We start from the raw sequence: 21,286 nt of genomic DNA, 5'->3' as shown, positions 1-21,286 counted from the left end.
GTCGATGGGTGGTAATCTGGACGTTGTAAACAGCGACTCCTACAGGTGGGTTGAGGCACCTGCACAGCAGAGACAGGAAAATGGCGGGGGCAGTGTGAGCCTCCCACACGTTACTCCTCGCCAAATTAGAGTCCGCACTGGCAGGTGAAAAGATCCGACTGGCTGCCTACACATGTATCGGAGGGGACATGCGATGGGCTTCTATCCTCCCTACAACCGGCCAGTGGGGGGCACATGCGAGCAACGTTCAAGACAGGGGAGGGGAGAATTGGCACGGCTAAATTGGGATGGGAGAAAAATTGAAAAAAAGGAGAAAAAGTGGATAAAAAAAAGGCTTGTTTATATCTTATTTACCTTCCAAGATATTGACCAAAGAACTTCAAAAGGGCATGGCTTAGCACATAAACAGACCAAAGTCAACAACTGTTGGACCAATCATTACAAAACTTGCAGGATAGGTCCACATAAGTACCTGAAAAAAAGTTGCTCAAATTCACCACTAGGGGGGCTAAAATGTAAAAATAAATGGGCGTGGCATAACACAAGACTATAAATAAAATGTAAAAAGTAAAAGAAAAAAGTTAAAAAAAACACGTGTTTGAAACTGCCTAATAGGGGATGCCACTAGTTCCAAACACGTGCACAGTACACATTTCAATAAATCAATGACCATTTTTCCAAACATCACCAAACAAGGTTGAGAACCACTGGTCTAATCTAACCTCCAGTAATAATCTGGATTATGATGGATTATGCTGCTGTACTCAAAACTAATTTTAGAGGCTAAAATTTAGAGGACGTTTATTATCACATATCAGAATCACTGACAAGCTCTCTATTACATCACATGTTTTATGAATAACGCGTAATTAGGTTTGTGCCCCTCTAGTGATTAAAAATGTATGATTCCTCATGTGTGTTGTTTATGAAGTGTGATTGTGTTTAGTCTCCTTCCCCCTGGTCTCTGCCAGATGCTCACCTCTGTTTCCTAGCCAGGATATTGGTCTCTGTGGCCTCTCCTACAAACACTGACGGTGCAGAGACTTCCCGATCTTAGACTATGTAGATAAAGTACTAAGACCACAGGAAAAAAGATACATAATGTACGTTATGTTATAGACATAAGTAATAATATGTACGTATTTATATTGAAAATGGAACATGTATGTATTACAAATAAGTACATATTACATGTTTTACTTTTTATGTTTTCAGAAAGTTCTCCTGCTGGGGATTCAGCCCTAACTTTATTTCTTAGCCATGTTAAAACTAACCTCAACTCTAACTATCATTAGTTATTCAATGATCGTTGGTTCAACTCCTGGCTGTGGCGACTTTTGCCAATACAACATGTAAATAATATATTACCTATGGCTATAACATAACCTACATGATGTACCTTTTTTCCTGTGGTCGATTAGTACTTTGTCTTATGTTTTCTGAGGATACCGTGTTGTCTGAGACGGTGTAAACAGGAAGCTATTCCACCAAGGTATCTTTCTCATGAAATAGCTTGTTCTAAAATATTGGTACATTATGAATATTTGATCCTCAACCGTGTCAGAGTGGTATTTGAATGTCCTTGTCTCAGAAGGTTGCCTACGTAACATGGCTTCAGTCTGTACATTTAGTTTTCTTTTTTTCTTCTGGCTATTCTGTTGACTCTAATTGTCTTGTATGTTCCTACATGTTGTAACAACCTTTCCTCGACCTGCTTGTCAGAGCGGTCGATGAGGCAGAGGAAGAGTTACACTCTTCTAGATTTACTACCTTGTCACTAACTCTCTCTCTATCTGTCTCTGTATATCTCTGTTTCTCTCTCTCTCTGTTTCTCTCTCTGTCCGTTTATATCTCTGTCTCTTTCTCTCTGTGTCTCTCTCTCTGCCTGTCTTTCTCTTAGGTTAATAGCTAGATGAGAACTCAGATTTTGAATTCGTAGAGCAGGTATTAAATGTGCTATAGATAACATTTATAGGTAGAGTAATAATTAAAAAGAATAATAATATCACATCCAAAGAGCTTTTAGAAAGGTGCTGAATAAAGGTATTGCTTTCCGCCCCCCCAAAAAGATTGACTAATTATTAAGCAATAATACACGAGAAGCCGTGGTATGTCATGAATATTGCCACGGCTGTGATGCGACCGCAGGCACGAGAGCGAAGCTCGAGTTTCCGTTTGATGAATGGCAGTTGAAACTTTCTACAACATTCTAAAGTCAGTGCAGTGGTATTATATTCATGGTGATTTAACCGTGAGTATATCATGGATGTACTCACTGTTTAAAACGCTCTCGACCAATCACAATGCGTGATCGGAACTACCTGTTGTATAATGAATGTATCATTTCAAAATAATTCTAAATGAATGTTGTTGTTTACATGTTCCGTGCATGTATCCCCTCCCTACTTCCTATTTCCCCATGTGGAATGCACCTGATTGGATGCATTACATGCTGGTGCTCTAGTGTGACCTCTAGTGCAGTGATTCCCAACCTGGGGTCCGCGGACCCCCTGGGGTCCGCCAGGGGGCGCAGGGGGTCCGCCAGACCACAGATGATTTGAGGTCTGTTTTTTTTTTTTTTTTTTTTTTTTTTTTTTTTTAGAGAAATATTTAATTCGCATATTTTTATCATCAGAAGCATGAATAGTCTCTCCACTACAATACAAAATAAAAATAAATAAATAAACATCTAGACATGATTTTTGAACGTTAACAGTAGGCTACCGGGTAGCCGCTAAAACGCGAATCAGTTGACTGTATCACTTTCTGTAGCTAGCCTAGCACGCTAGTTAACTTTCTCGGCTCGTCTGCAGTCAGCCGCCAGAGGCGAAAATGTGTGACAAACGAAAAGGAGATGACGGCAGCTCATCTGCAAAAAAAGTTAGGACCTACAGCAATCGCGAAAATTACATCACCATGGGCTTCACTGAGGGACCAGACAAACGACCTGAGTGTGTGATTTGTGGAGAAAAGTTGGCAAACTCGAGCCTGAAGCCCAGCAAGCTGAAGAGACATCAGGCGTCTAAGCACCCAGAAACCGTTGGGAAGGATCCGGACTTTTTTCGGAGGAAAGAACAGTCTCTCAAGGCGAACAAGCCTGTTGATGTTAGAGTAGCGTGGAGCAGGGGTGGCAGTGATTTACAGAAGGCTACCGAAGCCTCCTTTGAGTGTTCGCTTTTAATTGCAAAAGCAAAGAAACCGCACAAAATTGGCGAGCAGCTCATCAAACCAGCCTGCATCAAAATGGTTTAGAAACTGTGCGGCCCACAGGTGGCGGATAAACTAAAATCAGTACCACTCTTGAACAATGTAGTGAAAGACCGAATTGATAAGATGTCAAGTGATTGCGAGCAGCAGCTGTCAGAAAAGCTTAGAAAGGGTCCATTTGCCATACAACTTGATGAAACTACAACTGTCGCAGACGAGGCTGTGCTCATCGTTTATGTGCAATATATCGAAAATGAGGATCTGAAGCAGGACATTCTCATGTCAGTCAACCTTACTACCACCACTCGAGGTGAGGATATTTTTACTGCAGTGGATTCTTACTTCATTCAACATAAATGCAAACCGTTCACCATTAGGGCCTGATTTGAGAGGATGAATACAGGATTTGAATATTGGCCAAAATTTTGAAATACATATGGTGCAAGATTAGATTTGTTGATTGAAGGCACAAGTCAAAGAAGCATAGTGGGTCTAATTATGATGCATATGCCTGTGTATAAGCAGTTTGTTATTAAAATGACAAAAAAAGGTATTAAACACAGCTAGGACAGATTCTCTCTGCTACTGATTGGAATTTCCTGTCTCATATTTAGTTTAATTTGTTGCATTGATTTGTTCCATAAATGCAAACCGTTCACCATTAGGGACTGATTTGAGAGGATGAATACAGGATTTGAATATTGGCCAAACATTTTGAAATGCATATGGTGCAAGATGAGATTTGTTGATTGAAGGCACAAGTTAAAGAAGCATAGTGGGTCTAATTGTGATGCATATGCCCGTGTATAAGCAGTTTGTTATTAAAATGACAAAAAAAGGTATTAAACCCAGCTAGGACAGATTCTCTCTGCTACTGATTGGAATTCCCTGTCTCATATTTAGTTTAATTTGTTGCATTGATTTGTTCCATAAATGCAAACCGTTCACCATTAGGGCCTGATTTGAGAGGATGAATACAGCATTTGAATATTGGCCAAACATTTTGAAATGCATATGGTGCAAGATGAGATTTGTTGATTGAAGGCACAAGTCAAAGAAGCATAGTGGGTCTAATTGTGATGCATATGCCTGTGTATAAGCAGTTTGTTATTAAAATGAAAAAAAGAAAAAAAAATTATGGTATCTTATTAGGAGGGGGTCCGCGAATTTCATCAGAGATGTTTGGGGGTCCCTGGGGGGAAAAAGGTTGGGAACCACTGCTCTAGTGGCTGAATGTTATCTATAGCACCTTTAACATTCACACCAGCATTGTCGAGGTGACCTAGGCCCTGCTCTGTTCATTCTATCTCTGTGTTCAAAGCCCTAGTCTTTGGTGTGTGTTTTACTGTACCTCAAATACTCTACATAGTGACACCCTGGTTCTAGAGGTATTGTGGAGGAGATTACCACGTTAACCCTTGCACTGCCACACTACAGAAGGTTAACCCTTCCACTGCCACACTACATAAGGTTAACCCTTTCACTGCCACACTACAGATAACCCTTCCACTGCCACACTACAGAAGGTTAACCCTTCCACTGCCACACTACAGAAGGTTAACCCTTCCACTGCCACACTACAGAAGGTTAACCCCTGCACTGCCACACTACAGAAGGTTAACCCTTTCACTACCACACTACAGAATGTGAACCCTTGCACTGCCACACTACAGAAGGTTAACCCTCCCACTGCCACACTACAGAAAGTTAACCCTTGCACTGCCACACTACAGAAGGTTAACCCTCCCAATGCCACACTACAGAAAGTTAACCCTTGCACTGCCACACTACAGAAGGTTAACCCTTTCACTACCACTCTACAGAAGGTTAACCCTTTCACTACCACATTACAGAATGTGAACCATTTCACTACCACACTACATAAGGTTAACCCTTCCACTGCCACACTACAGAAGGTTAACCCATTCACTACCACACTACATAAGGTTAACCCTTTCACTACCACACTACAGAAGGTTAACCCTCCCACTGCCACACTACAGAATGTTAACCCTTTCACTGTCACACTACAGAAGGTTAACCATTTCACTGCCACACTACAGAAGGTTAACCATTTCACTGCCACACTACAGAAGGTTAACCATTTCACTACCACACTACAGAAGGTTAACCCTTCCACTGCCACACTACAGAAGGTTAACCATTTCACTACCACACTACAGAAGTTAACCATTTCACTACCACACTGCATAAGGTTAACCCTTTCACTACCACACTACAGCAGGTTAATGTTATGTAGTGTGGTAGTGAAAGGGTTAATCCACTGTACGTGTGGAACCAAAGCAAGCGGACGCCATCCCCTCTCTCTCTGACAGTAGGTTTATTAGAATAACGTTTCCGATTTCTGTCTTCTTACCGTTTGTATTTTCTGCCTCTTTTCTCTCTCTCTCTCTTTATCTCTCTCTCTCTCTCTCTTTGCTGTTTTTCACTTCCTGGTTCACCTTTTCTATTCTTTCATCCTTTTCATCGTATCCCTCCGCCGTGGCCGCCCAACGCACAATTTTTTTTTACGTGTTGCCATATTTTCTTTGTTCCACGTGTTGCGTGCCACTCACCATGCATCCACATCACATTAATGACTTTTATCTTTTGTCTTTTATCGCATACGCATATCTTCATCTGCACATGCATCGCTTGCACACGCCCATCTGCACCTGTGTCTAACCACATTACTGTATACGGACGTATACTCCCACATTACTGTGTGTGTGTGTGTCTCCATATATACCCACATATACACGTCCATTATTTTTTATAATACTCACCCCGGTCCCCCAAAGACCCCATTGATCCATCAGATGAAGACTTGTTCCATATGTTTGACAAATACCCCACCCCGATGCCAGATACCAGCACGCCCATGATACCCCCCGTGGGGGTCCAAGCCGTGGCCCTGTCCCCAGACTCGGTCAGGGTCTCCTGGGCCGACAACTCCATGACCAAGAACCAGAAGGCCTCGGAGGTGCGCTATTACTCTGTCAAGTGGAAGGCCAGCTACACGACGAGCGGCAAGTTCAAGGTAGGTGCCATGTGTCTGTCTGTCTGTCTGTCTGTCTGTCTGTCTGTCTGTCTGTCTGTCTGTCTGTCTGTCTGTCTGTCTGTCTGTCTGTCTGTCTGTCTGTCTGTCTGTTGTCTGTCTGTCTGTCTGTCTGTCTGTCTGTCTGTCTGTCTGTCTGTCTGTCTGTCTGTCTGTCTGTCTGTCTGTCTGTCTGTCTGTCTATCTGTCTGTCTGTCTGTCTATCTGTCTGTCTGTCTGTCTGTCTGTCTGTCTGTCTGTCTGTCTGTCTGTCTGTCTGTCTGTCTGTCTGTCTGTCTGTCTGTCTGTCTGTCTGTCTGCCTGTCTGCCTGTCTGTCTGTCTGTCTGTCTGTCTGTCTGTCTGTCTGTCTGTCTGTCTGTCTGTCTGTCTGTCTGTCTGTCTGTCTGTATTGAGAGAAAGTCAGAGAGAGAGATAGAGTGAGTTGAACACTAACATTAACATTACCATAATGTTAAAACATGTAAAACATATGAAAATACCTCTTGTTAAACAGTATTTATTCTGAACTGAAGTGTAAATATTCTGTAATTTGCGGTCAGATGTGTTTGACCAGGCATATGAAATATGTAAAAATACTTTCTTTAGGCTGTATTTTCTGTCTATATTAAATGAGAGAAAGACTTTTTGTTCTACTTTTGCTCTGGTGTGACCAATGAACTTGAAAGTTTCAAAAAGCTCTTGTAAAAGCAGTTCATTCCACTGTTAGACAGATAACACTGTCTAGATAATTGGCTGAAGGCAGACTGTCGGGTAATTTCTTAGAGAAAACGTTTGTTCTGGTTCACTGCAAGGCTATGATCAGATTGAATGCTTCTTTTTCATACTCAAACACTAGAAAGCTGTCAGCATTACTAAAACATAGAGAACGAGGTGCCAGGAACAATGAATAATTGTGTTTCCCAAGCAACACAAAGTTTGACAAGATGATGACATCAACGTATGGTGTGACACGGAAAAAGACGAGAAGATGTTTAACCCTTTCACTGCCACAGTACCAAACGGTTAACCCTTTCACTGTGACAATACAGAAGGTTAACCCTTTCACTGACACACGACAGCAGGTTAACCCTTTCACTACGACATTACAGAAGGTTAACCCTTTACTATCACACTACAGACAGTTAACCGTCTGTAGTGTGATAGTAAAGGGTTAACCTGCTGTAGTGTGGTAGTGAAAGGGTTAACCTAGATGTCTAACCATCACACTGCCTCAAAGACACACCGTCTCAAACAGGGACGTGCACAGGACTTTAGAGGGGCAGGTGCTCAAAGGCTGAAAAGGGCACTACACTTGTGTGTATATATGAACCGAGCGCGCGTAGCGCGCGAGGACGATTTTTAAGGGCCCTTTTCGGGGCGGGGGCCCCCTTTTTATGCTTTTTGGGGGGTTTTGGTGATCAAATATTGAATATTGAACTATAATAATCAGTGCAGGAGCTCACTTATCCTTGAAAGACACTTTTATCACTGACTTAAAAGGCCCATACATCTCCATAAATGTTCAGGGGGGAGGGAATAAGTGCTTACCCTACAGACCCCAAGAAGTGCTGTATATTCTGTATTGTTTAATATAAATGCATTTTTTATTCCAATCCCGATTTGTATTTGAGATTCCCAAATCCCATCGGACTTGACTTCTTTGTGTCCCTCAATGAGTGTAATACCAGCATTCAACAGCGGTTTCTATCATCATCATCATCATTACCCACGCTATGCATAAAATATATAGGTCCGCGGAGAGGCACGGTGAGGAGGCCGTGCAAATGACAATGGAATATGGGGCATCTCTCTCTCTTTACCTAATATTTTGATTCTATCCTGACATTTTTCAGTTGGAAGGGCAGTCTATATGTGTAATGGTAAAAAAAAAAAAAAAAAAAAAAAAAAAAAGAAGAAAAGGGCACTTTTTTGATGAGGCTCAAAAAGGCAGGTGCTCAGGCACCCCTTGGCCTCTATGTGTGCACGTGCCACTCTCAAAGACACACTGCCTCAAAAACACACTGCCTCAAAGACACACCGTCTCAAACACACACTGCCTCAAAGACACACTGCCTCAAAGACACACTGCCTCAAAGACACACTGCCTCAAAGACACACTGTCTCAAAGACACACTGCCTCAAAGACACACTGCCTCAAAGACACACTGCCTCAAAGACACACTCTCTCAAAGACACACTCTCTCAAAGACACACTTCCTCAAAGACACACTGCCTCAAAGACACACTCTCTCAAAGACACACTGCCTCAAAGACACACTGCCTCAAAGACACACTGCCTCAAAGACACACTCTCTCAAAGACACACTGCCTCAAAGACACACTGCCTCAAAGACACACTGCCTCAAAGACACACTGCCTCAAAGACACACTCTCTCAAAGACACACTCTCTCAAAGACACACTGCCTCAAAGACACACTGCCTCAAAGACACACTCTCTCAAAGACACACTTCCTCAAAGACACACTGCCTCAAAGACACACTCTCTCAAAGACACACTGCCTCAAAGACACACTGCCTCAAAGACACACTCTCTCAAAGACACACTCTCTCAAAGACACACTTCCTCAAAGACACACTCTCTCAAAGACACACTCTCTCAAAGACACACTTCCTCAAAGACACACTCTCTCAAAGACACACTGCCTCAAAAACACATAGCTAAAAAAAAACGATGCAGGAGCATTCTAAGAAGGCCCAATCCGAATTCCCTTCCCTTTTGGGAGTGCCCTCGACTGGGTAGTGGCCCTTCAGAATGGAGCTACAAGGGGTCCAAGTCTTTACCTAAACACCTCGTTTAGTCATCAGTAGTAAAAGCCCTTTCTCTTTCTCCTTCTCCCTACTGTACCTAACTGCTCCTGTTTAAGCCTCATGTTTCTGTGTGTTTTTCTGTGTGTGTGTGTGTGTGTGTGTGTGTGTGTGTGTGTGTGTGTGTGTGTGTGTGTGTGTGTGTGTGTGTGTGTGTGTGTGTGTGTGTGTGTGTGTGTGTGTGTGTGTGTGTGTGTGTGTGTGTGTGTGTGTGTGTGTGTGTGTGTGTGTGTGTGTGTGTGTGTGTGTGTGTGTGTGTGTGTGTGTGTGTGTGTGTGTGTGTGTGTGTGTGTGTGTGTGTGTGTGTGTGTCCCTACAGTCTGCTGACACCACCACACTCAGCCACACGGTGACCAGTCTGAAGCCCAACACCATCTATGAGTTTGCCGTCATGGTAACCAAAGGTCGCAAGTCCAGCACCTGGAGCATGACGGCCCACGCCACCACCTACGAAGCAGGTGGGACAACTTGACCTTTAACCTTCATCTTTAACCGGCCAATCACCAGCCAGTCCTAGATGCAGAGTGTGTTATCTTATGTTTCTCATAGCCTGACGCTGTTTTGAGTCAGACCATCTGTGTGTGTGTGTGTGTGTGTGTGTGTGTGTGTGTGTGTGTGTGTGTGTGTGTGTGTGTGTGTGTGTGTGTGTGAGTGTGAGTGTGAGTGTGAGTGCGAGTGCGAGTGCGAGTGCGAGTGCGAGTGCGAGTGCGAGTGCGAGTGCGAGTGCGAGTGCGAGTGCGAGTGCGAGTGCGAGTGCGAGTGCGTGAGTGAGTGAGTGAGTGAGTGAGTGAGTGAGTGAGTGAGTGAGTGAGTGAGTGAGTGAGTGAGTGAGTGAGTGAGTGCGTGAGTGCGTGTGTGTGTGAGTGAGTTCCCATCAGGCCTTTCCTGGTGACATGACTAACACAGTATGTTCCCATAAATACGTCTCTTTGGCCCACAGTCGTTATTCAAAGAGTATCACCTGATGTTTGATTATGAACACCTGTTGTTTAATTATGCGCACCTGTTGTTTGATTATGAACACCTGTTGTTTGCCTACCAAGATGTATGTGGTTGTGATGTGACTTTAAAGCAGATGTGTATTTTATTATGTGCCGTAACACTGTGGAATTCTCTACAGAATGATTTAAAGAGTTGTACAAATATCTTTCAGTTCAAGAAAATGTATAAAGAAACAATTCAACCCCATTACGTTGAGGGGTAATAGCTTTCCCTGTGACTATTGATTTTCTTTCTTTTCTCTTCTCGTGTTATTGTAAAGTATTGCTTATTAAATATGTGTAAGTGACAGACCATCTATTCCTATTGTTTATGTATTGTTTTGAGCAAGGGGCAGCAATGAAATGAAATGCGATGTGATAGGATACTGTGTGTATAACTGTGAGAGAAGGGTGTGAGACAGATCTCCGGTCAGTGCAGGGTATGCAGACCCTCGTCAGAAATATTGTATTTTTTAGTACACCTGAACAAAATGTTGTTTTTGTGTGTGTTGCTTTTAGTTTTTCCCGGCTGATAGTAGCTTTACACACTTACTCACAGTACCGACTATAAAATACAAAGACTTAGGCCCAATCCCCGGCCCTTGGCCCTACTAGCCCTTGTTTTGGAGTGCCCACGACTGGGTAGCGGCCCTTCAAGGAGGAGATAAGCAACAAAACCTCAGGTTTCCTCTGTGTGTTTTTGGACAGCCAATGAGCTGCCGGATGGCTTACTGTAGCTTCAGCCAATGAGCTTCTGGACGGCTTAGCTCCAGCCAATGAGCTTCTGGATGGCTTAGCTCCAGCCAATGAGCTTCTGGACGGCTTAGCTCCAGCCAATGAGCTTCTGGACGGCTAAGCTCCAGCCAATGAGCTTCTGGACGGTTTAGCTCCAGCCAATGAGCTTCTGGATGGCTTAGCTCCAGCCAATGAGCTTCTGGACGGCTTAGCTCCAGCCAATGAGCTTCTGGACGGCTTAGCTCCAGCCAATGAGCTTCTGGACGGTTTAGCTCCAGCCAATGAGCTTCTGGACGGCTTAGCTCCAGCCAATGAGCTTCTGGACGGTTTAGCTCCAGCCAATGAGCTTCTGGACGGCTTAGCTCCAGCCAATGAGCTTCTGGACGGCTTAGCTCCAGCCAATGAGCTTCTGGACGGCTTAGCGTGAGCTTCTGGGCGGCTTAGCTCCAGCCAATGAGCTTCTGGACGGCTTAGCTCCAGCCAATGAGCTTCTGGACGGCTTAGCTCCAGCCAATGAGCTTCTGGACGGCTTAGCTCCAGCCAGAGCCTTCTAAAAAGAGAGTTGCGACACTCTGTGACCTCGCCGCCACGCTCTGTGACCACCGCCGATCACGTGGTTCATGTACCTCGCAATAGTTTAAAAAAAAATCTTGCTTTAAGTTAGCTAACTGCATTTAGAATCTAACAAGCTATTATCTTATGATAAACATTAACTAAAGCTGGCTACATAAAATACCACGATTGACAAAATCCATGAGAGTTCTGCTAATGCGTTAAAATGTTAAAAAATTAAATAATCAGTAATTTCATAAACTTACCAGCGAGCCTCGGAAACACTGAAAATCAATGGGGTTCAACGCTGGAACTTGGAACTATAGGTGGGCCCATGAGGCACTTCACTTCCGCATTCCACGATTACAATAGAAGTCTGTGAGAGTGTCGCAACTCTCTTTTTAGAAGGCTCCAGCCAATGAGCTGCTAGTTCTTCCCGTCTTCTTTTTTTATTCCAGGTAATAAAAGTCACAGGTCTGTTTTCTTCGCATCTCAATAATGACATCATCTTGTTTCTCTCTCCCTGTGCCTCTCTCTCTCCTCGCTTCCCGCCGTCGCGCTGTGATTGACAGCTCCCAGCTCCGCCCCTAAGGACCTGACGGTGATCAGCAGGGAGGGCCGTCCCAGGGCCATCCTCATCAGCTGGCAGCCGCCCATGGAGGCCAACGGACGAATCACAGGTAAACACGACAGACACACAGCAAACAACAACAAACGACAACCAACACAAGTCACTCAACTCCTCAGCCCTCTGCCCATGGATCAAATGACCACTCGCTGACGTTTAAAAATACAGTGCATGTCGATACGAGGGTCACCCTGTGTGAAGGACACAGCCTCGTCACGGTTACATCTGAGAAGCAGGTGTTTGTAACTGAGACACCATTTGTATTTTGTATTTGTATTTACTTATTTATTTATTTAAAGTGTTAAACAAAAGTTTAAACAATTATAATAATACATAATAACCATATTGTGTGGGAGAAGTTTAGAAGCCTATATAGAGGCTTATTGAGAACTTCCCCTGTTTTGTCAAATCAAACATCAAACAAAAATATACATACCATCATCAAAAAACCATCATGGTTACCTCTCAGAAGCAGGTGTTTCTAACTGAGGCCCCGTTTAGACGGAAACGCTAGCAGGTGAATCCGCAAAAATATTTTTTCGGATGTGCCTTTCGTTTATACGGAAACGGCGTTTTTACGGGGTGAAACCGCAAAAAAGTGAGACTACCTTCCAGGGTGGAATTCCTAGAAACGCAAAAGCTTTGCGCTCTCGTCTAAACTGTTAAAACGTATAAATCTGATAAAACGATGACGAAAGGTTTGTCACGGCTCTGGTCGCGCGTACTGCTTACGTCACAGGTAGCAGGTATGCGCCAGTAGCCGAGACGTAAACAAAGCAAGTATGTCTGACTTATCACCTGAAGGCTACATTGGCAGTACTTTTAACCCTTTCACTGCCACACGACAGAAGGTTACCCCTTTACTATCACACAACCGGCTGTCGTGTGGCAGTGAAAGGGTTAAATACACAAGAATCTGTCCCGCGGCGTGAGTGGACCCACTGTCTGTGAGTGACTCTGCTTTGGTGCAATCACATTCCCCATCCACAGTCTGCGAATCAGAGGCAGAGTAGGGCGGGTCTTCACAGCACGTCATGTGACATATGCGCCAATCGTGTGACAGCGGGTCTCCGTCGTTACAGCGTCGTCTGCACGGAGAATTCCACTCCAAAACGCTTGTCTAAACGTAAAATTAAAAGTGAAACCGCAAGATGACTTTTGCGGTTTCTGTTCACAAAACGCTCGTCTAAACGGGGCCTGAGACACCTATTGTTCATCTGTGTTTTAAACCTTTGTATTCTTGTGTTTTAATTTGAATTCATTTGAATGTTTTTATCTTTAAAGGGGAACTATCTTATAAATGGCCTTTTTGAGTGTTTAGCATTGTTTCCTAGCTATGTGAACTTATATTAATATGATCTATGTCTCAAAATTCTCATATTGGCGCATTCTTCCAATTCTCCTCTCACAATATTCACCCTCACTGAACTGAGTCGTTTGAAAATGTGCATATATGTGATGTCATATAGTCACCGCTGCATGTTAATGTTCAAGAGGCGGCGCAGCCACACAGTGGTTTAGGAGCCCAGGCTCAAAACAGCTCGAGATCTTGAGGTAGAAAAATGCTGTTTTTGAGGACTTGATTAGAAATACAAAACAATGAATAAAAAAAAATATATATTACAGAGGTGTTCCATAGACTCACAGGAATTGTGTAAAAGTGCCCAAATAGTGAAAGAAATAGTAAAATAGTTCCCCTTTAAAACCTTTTGTTTTTTCCTTTAGCTGTGAATCACCTTGAAATATCATTGAGTTTAAAGTGTGCTATATAAGTGAAATGTATTATTATTATTATTATTATTATTATTATTATTATTATTATTATTATTATTATTATTATTATTATTATTATTATTATTATTATTATTATTATTATTATTATTATTATTATTATTAATATTATTATTATTATTATTATTATTATTATTATTATTATTATTATTATTATTATTATTATTATTATTATTATTATTATTATTATTATTATTATTATTATTATTATTATTATTATTATTATTATTATTATTATTATTATTATTATTATTATCTGTGGTTGGATATTATTAATCTGTGGTTGGATTTGAATCCACTGTGGTTGGATATTAATCCTCTGTGGTTGGATATTAATTGTCTGCTGTTGGATTTTTTTTTTCTTTTTTTTCTTTTTTTTTTCTTTATTTAACCAGGAAGTCCCATTGAGATACAAGATCTCTTTTGCAAGGGATACCTGGCCAAGATAACAGCAATAACATTTGCAATACATCACACAGCAATAAAATGTGCGATACATCACACAAGAGAATAATAAAAGTGCATGTACAGTATACAATATACAATACATCACATGTAAACACATTACTCAGATGTAATACAGATATTAATCATCTATGGTGTCATTTGAATCATAATTGTGGGATTGGATTTGAATAATTTGTGGTTGAATTTCATTCCAATCATCAGTGGTTGGATTTGAATAATCTGTGGTTGGATATGGCACACACACACGCTCCTTCATCTAATAACAGGCTACGCTCCTTCATCTAATAACAGGCTACGCTCCTTCATCTAATAACAGGCTACGCTCCTTCATCTAATAACAGGCTACGCTCCTTCATCTAATAACAGGCTACGCTCCTTCATCTAGTAACAGGCTACGCTCCTTCATCTAATAACAGGCTACGCTCCTTCATCTAGTAACAATGCCCTGTGTCTTCATCAGGTTATATCCTGTACTACACCCTGGATAAGAACATGCCAATAGATGACTGGGTGATGGAGGCCATCAGTGGAGACAGACTGACCCACCAGATCCTGGACCTCAACCTGGACACTGTTTACTACTTCAGAATACAGGCCAAGAACGCCAAGGGAGTGGGGCCACTGTCTGACCCCATTCACTTCAGGACAGCTAAAGGTATTCCTGTTCTGTTCTGTTCTGTTCTGTTCTGTCCTGTTCTGTTCTGTTCTGTTCTGTCCTGTTCTGTTCTGTTCTGTTCTGTTCTGTTCTGTTCTGTTCTGTTCTGTTCTGTTCTGTTCTGTTCTGTTCTGTTCTGTTCTGTTCTGCTCTGCTCTGTTCTGTTCTGCTCTGCTCTGTTCTGTTCTGTTCTGTTCTGCTCTGCTCTGCTCTGTTCTGTTCTGCTCTGCTCTGCTCTGCTCTGCTCTGCTCTGTTCTGTTCAGTTCTGTTCTGTTCTGTTCTGCTCTGCTCTGCTCTGTTCTGTTCTGTTCTGTTCTGTTCTGCTCTGCTCTGCTCTGTTCTGTTCTGCTCTGCTCTGCTCTGCTCTGCTCTGCTCTGTTCTGTTCTGTTCTGCTCTGCTCTGCTCTGTTCTGTTCTGCTCTGCTCTGCTCTGCTCTGCTCTGCTCTGCTCTGCTCTGTTCAGTTCTGTTTTATTCTAGTCTATTCTATTCCATCGTATTGTGTTGTGTTGTGTTCTATTATATTCTATTCTATTTTGTTCAGCTCTGCTCTGATCTATTCTATTTGATCATATTGTGTTCTGTTCTATTCTATTGTGTTCTATTCTATTATAGTGTGTTATGTTCTATTCTATTCTATTATCTTGTGTTCTATTCTATTCTGTTATGTTCTCACTGCACGATTTGCACTGTTAGGATAGTTAGGAGGTTAGATGCAGAGGACGCATTTCCCCAAGAGGGTTAATGAAGGTTCAACTTAACTTAACTCAGTACTGACTGAAAATCAGCTCCCTCATCAAGAAAGCACAGCAGAGGATGTTCTTCCTGCCGCAGCTGAAGAAATTCAACCTGCCAAAAGCGATTTATGGTGCACTTCTACACAGCCATCATTGAGTCCATCATCACCTCCTCCATCACAGTATGGTACGCTGCAGCCACGGCCAAGGACAAAGGCAGGCTGCAGCGTGTCATCCACTCTGCTGAGAAGGTGATCGGCTGCAATCTTGTGGCCGACCCCTACCACCCCGGTCACAACCTGTTTGAGTCACTCCCATCTGGCAGGAGGCTGCGGTCCATCAGGGTCAAAACCTCACGCCACAAGAACAGTTTCTTCCCCTCTGCAGTGAGCCTCATCAACAAGGCTTGGGACCCTCACTGACACCCCCCCACTGTGTTACATTAACACACCCCTACTGGACTATATACTTGCCCACTGTATTGTTACTCATTCTAATTAGTGCATATAATTTAGCACATCTGCCCAGTTGTACAGCCCTGGCCTATTCCTATTTTATTTGTACTTATAATTGTACAATATTCTATTGTGCTACGTTTCATTTAGTTTATATCCCATATCATTGTATTCAACCTCTTATTTACAGTTGTACAGCCCTGGCCTATATTTTATTTCATAATTATATTCTATTATATTGTGCTTAACTTAGTTCATATTTCATTTTATTTTACTCCACCTCTTTATTGTATTATCTGTATGTCCGCTAATGTGGCACCAATAACGTCCAAAGCAAATTCCTTGTATGTGGAAACTACTTGGCAATGAAGAACTTTCTGATTCTGATTCTGAAATAGATAAATAAGTAAATACACTGACAGATCCACTCACAGCGAAGCCGGAATACATGAACCCAGTGCCTGGTGTGTCAGCCACTCCAGAATACATGAACCCAGTGCTTGGTGTGTCAGCCAGTCCAGAATACATGAACCCAGTGCCTGGTGTGTCAGCCACTCCAGAATACATGAACCCAGTGCCTGGTGTGTCAGCCACTCCAGAATACATTCTGAACCCAGTGCCTGGTGTGTCAGCCACTCCAGAATACATTCTGAACCCAGTGCTTGGTGTGTCAGCCACTCCAGAATACATTCTGAACCCAGTGCTTGGTGTGTCAGCCACCCCAGAATACATTCTGAACCCAGTTCCTGGTGTGTCAACTCCCATACCGGCACATGTCTCTCACATTCTGCCGCCTCCTTCTCTTCTCTGTTTTCAGAGATGAAGAGTTTCTCCCAAAGATCGCGTCCTTCAGACTAACAGGTTTAGCATTGCCTTTGCCACCTTTGTTCCATAATGAACATTTTAGAGTGTTTGTTATGTGTATGTGTGTGTGTGTGTGTGTGTGTGTGTGTGTGTGTGTGTGTGTCTGTGAAGTGACAGAGGTAGAGTGCATTTCCATAATTCAGATTTCCATATAAATAGCCTAGTGTTTGTGAAACTAATTCCTCAACACACACACATGCATGCACGCACACACACACACACACACACACACACACACACACACACACACACACACACACACACACACACACACACACACACACACACACACACACACACATACCACTGAAACCTCCCAAGCATATCACTCATCCAGTGTATTACTGTTTTTCTGCCTGGCTGATGCACTGCAGAGTAGAGACATGTCCTCTGTTTCAGTATAGAGATGGTGAAATCACACTTCTGTTTCAGTAGAGAGATGGTGAAACCACACTTCTGTTTCAGTAGAGAGATGGTGAAACCACACTTCTGTTTCAGTAGAGAGATGGTGAAACCACACAGAGGCTTCTGTTTCAGTACAGACTGCAGAGATGGTGAAACCACATTTCTGTTTCAGTAGTGAGATGGTGAAACCACACTTCTGTTTCAGTAGAGACATGGTGAAACCACACTTCTGTTTCAGTAGAGAGATGGTGAAATCACACTTCTGTTTCAGTAGAGAGATGGTGAAACCACACTTCTGTTTCAGTAGAGAGATGGTGAAACCACACAGAGGCTTCTGTTTCAGTAGAGAGATGGTGAAACCACACAGAGGCTTCTGTTTCAGTACAGACTGCAGAGATGGTGAAACCACACTTCTGTTTCAGTAGAGAGATGGTGAAACCACACTTCTGTTTCAGTACAGAGATGGTGAAACCACACTTCTGTTTCAGTAGAGAGATGGTGAAACCACACTTCTGTTTCAGTAGAGAGATGGTGAAACCACACTTCTGTTTCAGTAGAGAGATGGTGAAACCACACTTCTGTTTCAGTAGAGAGATGGTGAAACCACACAGAGGCTTCTGTTTCAGTACAGACTGCAGAGATGGTGAAACCACACTTCTGTTTCAGTACAGAGATGGTGAAACCACACAGTCTTCTGTTTCATTAGAGAGATGGTGAAACCACACTTCTGTTTCAGTACAGAGATGGTGAAACCACACTTCTGTTTCAGTAGAGAGATGGTGAAACCACACTTCTGTTTCAGTAGAGACATGGTGAAACCACACTTCTGTTTCAGTAGAGAGATGGTGAAACCACACTTCTGTTTCAGTAGAGACATGGTGAAACCACACTTCTGTTTCATTAGAGACATGGTGAAACCACACTTCTGTTTCAGTAGAGAGATGGTGAAACCACACTTCTGTTTCATTAGAGAGATGGTGAAACCACACTTCTGTTTCAGTAGAGACATGGTGAAACCACACTTCTGTTTCAGTAGAGACATGGTGAAACCACACTTCTGTTTCATTAGAGAGATGGTGAAACCACACTTCTGTTTCAGTAGAGACATGGTGAAACCACACTTCTGTTTCAGTAGAGACATGGTGAAACCACACAGAGGCTTCTGTTTCATCTTTCAAAATGTTCAGTTGCTATTGCATGCACTTATCTGTGTGTCATTATTACACATATGAGTGCATGCTTACCAACTGTTTCGCCTGTTTTATTGCAACACTACCATCACCGACATCTAAGAAGGGAGATCCCCCTTGAACGGCCCTTCTAAGTTTTCTCTCCTCCACATTGCCTGTGGTGCATTTTTTCCTATTGCTAGGTTTTAGGGAGTTTTTCCTTACCTTCGCGTGGGGTGTGTCTGGGAGTGTTGCATTAATTTATTTGATTTATTTAAACATTTTTGGACTTCATGGTGTTCTTGTTTTGTTCTTGACTTATTGTGATGTTTCTTCTTGACTTGTTTAAAGAAGACGTGTCCGGCCCATGGGGACATTAACGTGTGTTGTCGGGCCTTACAAATAAATTTGATTTAGAGAGATGGTGGAACCACACAGATGCTTATGTTTCAGAAGATCACAGTGTCTCTGTGTCTGCACCGCGTCTGTCAGAGGTCATGGCATCACAGCAGATTACAGAGCGATGATGTCATATCTGTCTGTGTGATGGTCGGTCAGCAGCATGTCGAAGCTAAGCACAGCCTGCCACACTGTGTACTGAGCTCCTTTACTGTGTGTGTGGATGTGTGTGTGTGTGTGTGTGTGTGTGTGTGTGTGTGTGTGTGTGTGTGTGTGTGTGTGTGTGTGTGTGTGTGTGTGTGTGTGTGTGTGTGTGTGTGATAATGATGATAATGATGATCATCATCATTATCACTATCATCAGCATCATCCTCATTATCACCATCACCACCATCATCATCACTATCATCATCACTATCATCATCATCACTATCATCACCATCACCATCATCATCACTATCATAATCACTCTCATCATCATTAATATCATCATCATCATCATCATCATCACCACCTTCCTCATCATCATCATTATCACTATCATCACCATCATCATTATCACTATCATCACCATCATCATTATCACTATCATCACCATCATCATTATCACTGTCATCACCATCCTCATCCTCATCCTCATCCTCATCCTCATCCTGGGTTGCTTTCTGTCATGTAACCAGTGTAGCTATTGTGCCACAAATCTGCAAGTTGCAGGACCGTTTACACTGGTCTCTATTCCGCTTGTAGTGTGTGGCTCAGTTCAGCATCTCACACGGAGGCGTGATGTGGCACAACATGAATGATCTCTCTACTCGCTGTGTGTGTTGGTGCCACAGAGACCAGCGCTGTCAGAGAGAGAGAGAGAGAGAGAGAGAGAGAGAGAGAGAGAGAGAGAGAGAGAGAGACAGAGAGAGAGAGAGAGAGAGAGAGAGAGAGATCTGTATTCAGCAGGGGATGTTTAGCGCTCAGAGATCACATCACACGTGTCAAGCCCTCTTGAAGTGGGAAGGAACCGTAACACCGGCCCCCTGCTGGGTCCAAAAGGCAGCATGTCAGTGGGTTGTCAGAGAGGGGGAGAGGGGGATGTGATGTTCTCAGAATGGGTGTGTGAGAGATAGATAGAGAGAGAGAGAGAGAGAGAGAGAGAGAGAGAGAGACAGAGAGAGAGAGAGAGAGAGAGAGAGAGAGAGAGAGAGAGAGAGAGAGAGAGAGAGAGAGAGAGAGAGAGTGCTTTGGAGCCTACTTTGATGAAGTACCTCAGGATCAGACACGCTCCTTACAATCACTCCAGACTTGTCACCTTTTTACACGGAAAGCGCCACAATAATGTCGCGAAGCAGAGTCATCACTCCGCCAGCTTAGCTTGTTTACATCGAACCGAAGAAAGGAGGCACAACGCTGCGGAGTGTGCGCCGCGTTCAGACGGAGCGCTGTGTTCCAGGGGCGCCGTGTTCCCGGGTCGTAGGCAGATAGAAGCGGCACGTCTCGGGTTGTGCTTCTTCTGATGTTTTGACACGCAGGTATTTTGGTCTTCTTGGATTTGAGTTTTTAATCTACCACTTCTTCATACGTCGTGGGCTTATTTGAACAGAAAGTTGTATCGTGTGAATAATACGCCCGACGACTTAGAAAGTCACGGTGCCATTTCACAAGTTCATCCCACACAAATGACACAACAGACACAAAGGATTTGTTTAATTTATTTCCATAGAAATCGATTTATTAGCAACGATGCAGCAGCCTGATGCAAGCGGATTGGAGGAGGGAAGGGAAAGGAAAGAGGACCTTTCACAGGAGCATTGCCTCTAACCGTTTGAGTCACCTCTGAGAGAGGACCTTTCACCAGAGCACTGTCTCTAACCGTTAGAGTAGCCTCTGAAAGAGGACCTTTCACCAGAGCACTGTCTCTAACCGTTAGAGTAGCCTCTGAGAGAGGACCTTTCACCAGAGCACTGTCTCTAACCGTTAGAGTCGCCTCTGAAAGAGGACCTTTCACCAGAGCACTGTCTCTAACCGTTAGAGTAGCCTCTGAGAGAGGACCTTTCACCAGAGCACTGTCTCTAACCGTTAGAATAGCCTCTGAAAGAGGACCTTTCACCAGAGCACTGTCTCTAACCGTTAGAATAGCCTCTGAAAGAGGACCTTTCACCAGAGCACTGTCTCTAACCGTTAGAGTAGACTCTGAGAGAGGACCTTTCACCAGAGCACTGTCTCTAACCGTTAGAGTAGCCTCTGAGAGAGGACCTTTCACCAGAGCACTGTCTCTAACCGTTAGAGTAGCCTCTGAGAGAGGACCTTTCACAAGAGCACTGCCTCTAACTGTTAGAGTCGCCTCTGAAAGAGGACCTTTCACCAGAACACTGTCTCTAACCGTTA

General features: G+C 43.2%; 1 protein-coding gene across 1 annotated transcript in view; it reads left to right on the top strand.

The window, feature by feature from the left end:
- LOC311248605 (netrin receptor DCC-like) overlaps positions 1 to 21,286 on the top strand; it is a gene marked incomplete at both ends in the record, with an annotated part of 40,187 nt that overhangs the window by 6,580 nt on the left and 12,321 nt on the right. The window contains 4 exons of the mRNA XM_084339461.1: positions 6,075 to 6,247; positions 9,392 to 9,530; positions 11,912 to 12,019; positions 14,687 to 14,881. Coding sequence (XP_084195587.1) covers positions 6,075 to 6,247; positions 9,392 to 9,530; positions 11,912 to 12,019; positions 14,687 to 14,881 — 615 coding nt within the window. The remainder of the gene's footprint in view (positions 1 to 6,074; positions 6,248 to 9,391; positions 9,531 to 11,911; positions 12,020 to 14,686; positions 14,882 to 21,286) is intronic.

Source organism: Notolepis coatsorum, assembly GCF_963971535.1.
Source record: "Notolepis coatsorum genome assembly, contig: SCAFFOLD_1467, whole genome shotgun sequence".
NCBI classification, from domain to species: Eukaryota; Metazoa; Chordata; class Actinopteri; order Aulopiformes; family Paralepididae; genus Notolepis; species Notolepis coatsorum.
This window is presented reverse-complemented; position numbering and strand designations above follow the sequence as displayed.